The sequence below is a fragment of the Sinocyclocheilus rhinocerous genome, unplaced genomic scaffold (genome assembly GCF_001515625.1).
Source record: "Sinocyclocheilus rhinocerous isolate Xijiao unplaced genomic scaffold, SAMN03320098_v1.1 scaffold8763, whole genome shotgun sequence".
NCBI lineage: Eukaryota > Metazoa > Chordata > Actinopteri > Cypriniformes > Cyprinidae > Sinocyclocheilus > Sinocyclocheilus rhinocerous.
In genome coordinates this window covers 1-7,808 of record NW_015627348.1, presented here as the reverse complement: position 1 = coordinate 7,808, position 7,808 = coordinate 1, and the positions used below count along the sequence as shown (strand labels likewise).

The 7,808-nt window shown below is 35.8% G+C and overlaps 1 protein-coding gene across 1 annotated transcript in view; it reads left to right on the top strand.

Moving 5' to 3' along the window:
• Window positions 1–7,802, top strand: part of LOC107727195 (endochitinase A) — a 9,235-nt gene extending 1,433 nt beyond the window's left edge. Inside the window, exons 2-14 of the mRNA XM_016536990.1 lie at window positions 561–596; window positions 665–730; window positions 810–887; window positions 2,145–2,213; window positions 3,364–3,420; window positions 3,514–3,549; window positions 3,636–3,683; window positions 4,674–4,730; window positions 4,877–4,936; window positions 5,215–5,298; window positions 5,374–5,451; window positions 7,449–7,532; window positions 7,610–7,802. Of these exons, the coding sequence (XP_016392476.1) occupies window positions 3,365–3,420; window positions 3,514–3,549; window positions 3,636–3,683; window positions 4,674–4,730; window positions 4,877–4,936; window positions 5,215–5,298; window positions 5,374–5,451; window positions 7,449–7,532; window positions 7,610–7,772 (666 nt within the window). The 5' untranslated portion in view covers window positions 561–596; window positions 665–730; window positions 810–887; window positions 2,145–2,213; window position 3,364 and the 3' untranslated portion in view covers window positions 7,773–7,802. The remainder of the gene's footprint in view (window positions 1–560; window positions 597–664; window positions 731–809; window positions 888–2,144; window positions 2,214–3,363; window positions 3,421–3,513; window positions 3,550–3,635; window positions 3,684–4,673; window positions 4,731–4,876; window positions 4,937–5,214; window positions 5,299–5,373; window positions 5,452–7,448; window positions 7,533–7,609) is intronic.
• Window positions 7,803–7,808: the final 6 nt, after the last annotated feature.

Sequence of the window (7,808 nt, the reverse complement as noted above, 5' to 3'; positions counted from 1 at the left end):
TTGTAACATTCTAAATGTCTTTATCATCACTTTTGATCAATTTAAAGCATCCTTGCTAAATAAAAGTATTAGTTTCTATAATTTCTTATAGAAAAAAAATGTATACGGTCTCCAAGCTTTTGAATGGTAGAGTGTATAATGTTACAAAAGCTTTTTATTTCAGATTAATGCTGATCTCTGGATCTTTCTATTCATCAAAGAATCCTGAAAAAATGTACTTAATGGTTTTAAATATTGACAATAATAATAAATGTTTCTTGAGTAGCAAATCAGCATATTATACTGATTTCTGAAGATCATGTGACACTGAAGACTGGAGTAATGATGCTGAAAATTCAGCTGCGCATCACAGAAATACATTACAGTTTAACACATATTCACATAGAAAACAGTTGTTTTAAATAGTAAAAATATTTCGCAATATTTCTGCTGTACTTTAGATCAAATAAATGCAGGCTTGGTGAACAGAAGAGACGTCTTTAAAAGCCATTTAAAATCTTACTGCTCAAAAACGTTTGACTGGTAGTGAATGATGTTGAATGATTTGTTTCTCGTTGTAGATTCGGTGGCAGTCAGGAGCTGCTCAACAAAAGCAGGTTGGTTTGTGTTGGTTTGTGTCTGGTGACTCAGATTCTCCGTGGTCTGACTCTTCTGTCGCCCACAGCAGCACGAACACTAAGAGCGGAGCCGTCTCCATCTCATCGCCCTCCAAACCTCCGCTCCCTGTCAAGTGAGAGCCGCTGCAGCACGCAGAACATGCTGAGGTTTAGTGTGTGAGTCTGTTAAGCGTGTGACTCGCTCTGTTGCAGGAATCCGGCGCTCAAGACTCCCAACAGCTCCAGCTTCACAGCGAGGGTGTTCTCCGGAGCAAACACCAGCAGCAAACCGTAAGTCAACTAGAGCTCTGCTTAGGGCTTAAAGGAATGCCATCATTTACTCACCACTCCTGTATGAGTCTCTTTCTTCTGTTGAACACAAACGAAGATATAAAAAAAAAAAATGTAGTTGACTTCCGTAGTAGTTTTTTTTTTTTCCTACTTTGGAAGTCAATGGTGCTCATCAACTGTTTGGATACCAACATTTTCAGAGTTCGGAATGTTACTTTTAAAATGTATCAGGTTACAGATTACAAGCTACCCTATTTAAAATGTAACAAGTAGTGTAACTATTTCAAATACTTTATTAAAGTAGTGTAACTGATTACATTTGGTCACTTTTAAATTTCTAACAAATGTTAAACATTTTGAAACATGTAAAGCAGGCCGGGTTAACCTCACAGTAGTGCTCTGATTACTCTCAGAATCCTTCATCATTTGAATTAAGATTATAATAATTGACAAGCTACCCTATTTAAAATGTAACAAGTAGTGTAACTATTTCAAATACTTTATTAAAGTAGTGTAACTGATTACATTTGGTCACTTTTAAATTTCTAACAAATGTTAAACATTTTGAAACATGTAAAGCAGGCCGGGTTAACCTTACAGTAGTGCTCTGATTACTCTCAGAATCCTTCATCATTTGAATTAAGATTATAATAATTTAATTTTAAAAAGCACAACCACCACAAAATCAGACTTTAGCTCCTCTTTTAACTTTGAGACCATTCTGAGGTTAAATGCAGATTTAAAGTATAGTTTAATAACTATGATACTGTTTTTGAAATTTAATCTTTGCATAGAAACACTGGCATCTAACAGTTTATCTTAAAAAAATAAAGCATATACATAAACCCAAATATACAGTTATGGAATAAGCATGTGTCCTAAACTCCTGAAACATTGGTGTCTCATATTTTAGAGCAGTCAATGCAATTTGGGAAAGAAATCAATTAAATCTGTATGTTTGTGAAAAAAAATTAGATGTAACCCCCTTTGTAATCTTTAAAAATGTCACAAGTAACTGTAATTTAATTACAAAATTTTCTCTGTAACTGATTACAGTTACATTTTTTTGTAATTAAATTATGTAATTCCGTTACATGTAACTAGTTACTCCCCAACTGACTTTGTTTTTAAATATCTTCGTTTGTGTTCCGCAGAAGAAAGAAACTCATGCAGGAGGGTGAATACATTTTTAAAGTGAACTAATCCTTTAACACAGGTGTTAGTTGAGTTGCTTTCTGCTCATGTTTGTGTGTGCAGGTCAAGTCCTGTTAAACGAGTGTTTGGTGAGAAGCTTCCGGAGGTCACAGCGTCTCAGAATACTGACGGGTGAGTCGAGTGTGTTCTGTCATTCAGGACAGGCTTATTATAGTCAACTTCATTTCAAACCATTAAGATAATTCTTTACTTACAATAAATGCTAACTGAAATAAACTAAAATAATTATTTCAGCTAGTTTCAAATGCAGCATTTCTCATTTTAATTTAGTTTATCTTTTTGTACTAAAATAACTAAAACGGAAATAAAAATTACTAAAAACTATATAGACAAAAAACATAAAATACAAAATTAAATAGAAAAAAACAACTATATAGACATACATATAACTACTAAAATTATATATATATACAGTCAGGTCCGTATATATATTTGTGTGTGTGCATATATATATAATATATATATATAACTACTAAACATGACAAAAACACACAACATAAAATACAAAATTAAATAGGAAAAAAACTATATAGACATACATATAACTACTAAAATTATATATATACAGTCAGGTCCATATATATATATTTGTGTGTGTGCATATATATATATAATATATCTATATAACTACTAAAAATGACAAAAACACACAACATAAAATACAAAATTAAATAAAATAAAAAAACTATATAATGGCTGCAATATAACAAAGAGTGAAAAATTTAAGGGGGTCTGAATACTTTCCGTACCCACTGTATAACTACTAAAATTATATATATACAGTCAGGTCCATATATATATTTGTGTGTGTGCATATATATATATATATATATATAAAATATCTATATAACTACTAAAAATGACAAAAACACACAAAATAAAACTCAAAGTTAAACAGAAAATGCAAAAATAAAAATTATTCAAAATATTAATAAAAATATAATATTATCTCAGTGATACTAAAAGGATCTACAGCTAAACCATTTTGAGCTTAAATATTTATATTTCAGTAATTCAACAACAAATTTACATTTGCATTCACAATTAAACATCACATTTCTCTGATGTCAGTTACTGTTCACATGACATTCAGGTAAACAAATAAAATATTCCGTCTTTTTTAGTAAATGTTATGCTTTGTTTGTATTTTGTAATATGTTTAAATTTTTTGTGTTAATTAAGGATGGTTTTCCATCAACTCGAGTATGACATGTTTCATGTAAAGTTTCAGTTTGATTTCAGTTTTTAATGTTTTTAACAGAATGGCTAAGAGCAGCAGCGCCGGAGCGGCTCCATCGACTCCTCCGTCGTCTGTGACGTGAGTCTGTTTAATGTGTGAACTCTGATCTCCAGTCAGAGGAAAGCTGGAGTCTCTAATATTATCTGTGTGTGTTTTTATTGATGCAAACAGCGTCTCGTCGTCACCAGCTCCTGCAGCCACGTCCACGTAAGTCCTGTTCAGTCAAAACCAGATCTGAATGACGAGCTCCTCACGTTCTGCTTCAGATGAAGATGTTTTTATTGATTCCGCAGCGGTGTGAAGAGTCCAGTGATCCAGCCCGCCGTGAAGAGCCCAAGCAGGTGAGATTCATCAGCAGACGTCATCAGTCTCCATCATCTGTAGGGTTGGGTATCATTTGAATCGATTCCCTGCTGAAAAAAACAATAGAAGCATCACAGAAAATTCGAATGGTTTCCACTACAAATACCATTACAAACCATCAACTTTTAACCATTAAAACCATTAAAAAATGGTTTTCTGTAGTGTGTTTTGGGACATATTCCATTAGGATTTATTGGTTTTAACAAGCCACCAATAGAAGGTGACCATCAGAAACCCATAGCAGTTTCCATTAAAACTAGTAAAACCATTACAACTTTTGTGATGGTGTCTGTTGTTTTTTTTCAGCAGGGTTCCTAGTTTTGATTCCAAAAAATGAAGTCAAACTTTTATTCTGTGTCTTTTTGCAAAGCGTTCGGTTGCAGCTGAGTAACACTCAGGCCTACAAGAGGAACTTTTGCCTATGCTTTCACCAAAAATACCACAGCAAACACAACTAGACTAATATACGTTTCTAATATTAACGTGTTACAGACAAGTAAACAGTCAGTAATAAAACAGGAACAAACAAATCAATTAGAAACAGCATAAATACATACAACTGAACCAAATTGCAAGTACAGAAAGAAAGAATTAAAAGTTTAAAAACTTTTCTTTTCATAAATAAAATATAGATTAATTACAGTTATTGAAGATATTCAGTCAAGATCGGTGAATGATTTTCTTTTGTTCTTTGATTAACGTTAATGACAGGCAGCACGTTTATTAGGCTGCTGTCTCTTTAACACCGAACGCACGCAGAACTAAAAACACTGTAATACTGCGATTTCTCTCATGTTTACGTTCACTTAAGACAAAAACGGATGTGTTTACTTAAATTGTTTTAAATCACATTAAAATGCGAACGCAGGAATCATTAAGCAGGGTTGAAATGCACGCGTCTTATCGAATACCCGGTTTTCGATACCCAACATGATCATCTGTCTCCTGATGTTGCTGTCTGTTCTCAGGAGTGAAAGCGTGTCCGTCTCATCGCTGGTGTCCACGTCCTCAACACCGTCGGCTCAGTAAGTGACTTCACACTGACGCTCATCTGAATGTGTGCCATGATCTCTGATTCATCTGTTCACGAAACACGTCTCAGTAAGTTACTTCACACTGACGCTCATCTGAATGTGTGCCATGATCTCTGATTCATCTGTTCATGAAACAGAACCGTCATCACAAACACCAAAACATCCTCCTCGATGCTGCAAGAGACTCCAAAACCTAGGTACGAGCTCACGTGAAGAACATGATTCAACCATTCACAGCAATAGTGCAGCCAAACATGAACGAGAGCATCCATTGCTGAGACACTGATGCAGTGCTACATTTCTACAAACCTGAAACTAACTCATCCTGATCTTTTCTTCTCAACTGCACACATTTAAAAATGGAAGCTGATCACCTGAGAGAAGTCTGTCAAGATCCAGATATGATATTTTGATTAAACGGATTAAACATTTGACGCTGACTTTAACACATGTGATCGTGTTCATTCACATGCAGTGACATCAGTTATTCTTCAGCTCGCTCTCCGTCGTCTCCACCGGCTGTGACTCTGAACACACGCTACAGCTATCAGACTCCCAGGTAACGCTGTCAGATACTTCACTCTCGTTTACTGCACATCTTCAGGACACTCATTCATGATGTGTTTTCCATCAGCGCTCCGCTGGACGATCTTGCTGACACTTTATTGCCGACCCGGTCTGGAAGCGTTCAGTCACAACCTGTCCGATCACAGTAAGATCGTTTGAGCACTCTCTAGCTCAGATCATACACTCTAGACATAGGGCTGGACAATAATTCAATATCAATATGTATCGCTATATAATTTTTTTCAATAACGGTGATATGATTTTTAAACACATTTCCGATATTTTGATATACATTACCAGTTTCCCATACATTGATTTATTTGTGCCGTTTGACTTCGTTGAATAAACATGAGCACTGCACGTTTCAAAATCAAAACACGTCGAGTACTTATTAGCATCAGGACTTTAGGTTTTCCACTGTGTTGTGACCAAAAGATAAATGAGTGTGACATCTGGCACTGAATGGCGTATGATAGTGTGTATAATAAGTGAACTCAATGTAAATGTAAGTGACTATGGCAGTGAACAGAGCTGTGTGTTCTGCACTCACTCTCTGCGTCTCTGCGGTCTGCAGCTCCGGCGGGCAGCTTCTTCAGATAGTCCTTCAGTAAGAGCTCATAGCGCGGGATCCGCTGCACCGGCTCCAGCATGTGATGCTGCAGCGTCAGGTTCCCACACACCTCCTGCTTCTGCACACACACACACACACACACACACACACACATGTTCAGAGAACAGTCTGCGGTTTATCAGACATCGCCAGTGTTGGGGAAAGTTACTTTTAAAAGTAATGCATTACAGTATTGCGTTACTCCATAAAGAAGTAACTGATTGTGTAGTTACCTTTTATGGAAAGTAATGCATTATGTTACTTTTGCGTTACTTTTTGTCACCTGGGCTGGGCTTGCTTAATTCTTTTTAATAACCCAATAGAAAACCCAAAAGTTATATTTTGGCAACTATAAGGGTACTTTCACACCAAAATTTAAATGAATAAGCCTCAGGCTGAAGGAAGTGTCTCTGCACTCTGCAGTGATTTCTGTCACCATGGCAACAACAGAGCTGTCACTCAACACATGGAAACAAAGTAACTGCTGTTACTCATTTAAAAATGTAACCCAGATATTTCATTGTAATTTTAAAAGTAATGCATTACTATCAGTGTTGTGGGTAACGCATTACAAGTAACGTGAGTTACGTAATCAGATTAAATTTTTCAAGTAACTAGTAAAGTAACGTGTTACTTTTTTAATTTAGAAGGAAATATCTGCGTTACTTTTTTAATCATTACTTTTTTTAAAAGTAACTAGTAAAGTAACGCATTACTTTTTAATTTAGAAGGAAGTATCTGAGTTATTTTTCAAACAAGTAACGCTAGTTACTTTGTTTCCATGTATTGAGTGACAGCTCTGGTGTTGCCATGGTGACAGAAATCAGGAGTAAGTGCAGAGCGTTGTGTGTGAACATGATCTTACTGTAGTTCTAGACTAAATATCAACATGTGTTTACTCATCTCACTGCACACAAACACATTCAGTGTTCCTCACAATCAATAAAAACAGTCAAATGCAAACTCAGAATATTATGCAAACCTGCAATAATTAAATGCATTAAAAAACGAATAAAATGTATGTATTTAATCCCATTTTATTAAGCAATGTCTTTGATACTGATCTTCGATGATTCACTTCAATCATACTAATAAGCAGAAATGACACATTAGTGTTTAATTTGAGTTACTGCTGAATAGTGTTGAACTTTCTTCTGCTGTGATTAGTTTGAGCTGCGCCCTCTACTGTACAGACGAGAATTTAAATTTCTTTCAGCCTGAGCCGCATTCATTTCACTTTTGCTGTGAAAGCGCTTTTACATTTGTAAAAGAAGAGCTTTTTTATATTAAAAACAAACAAGCAAGCCCTGCCCAGATTTAAAAAGTAACGTAATGCATTACTTTCCATAAAAAGTTTCCAAAATTAGTTACTTTTTTTATGGAGTAACGCAATATTGTAACGCATTACTTTTAAAAGTAACTTTCCCCAACACTGATTACTAGTTACTTTTAAAAGTAATCTGATTACGTAACTTGCGTTACCCCCAACACTGTGTTGATGCACACGTGAACATCTGTTCTCTTTATATCAGGACACAAGTCACAACTGTTTATTCAGAGATTCCTGCTGCATCACCGACTCTGCGCTCGCCTCTGCAGACACTGGAGTCCAGCAGGTCAGAGATTCACTCATTCATGAAGTTCAGGGCTTTATTATTTTATCTAGTGTACTGTAAGCGGATGTCTTGTGCAGGACGGTCAGCAGCCGGGATGTTTGTACGGTCTGTGGGAAACCCATCGCTGGATCAGAGAGGATGATTCTGGAAGATCTGAAGATCATCAGCCACGCGTCATGCTTCAGGGTAAAACATCAGTCGTGTCTGAATGTGGATCTGATGCTCAGAGCTGAACTCTGATGTGACGTGTGTGTCTGTGTGTGTGTGTGTGTGTGT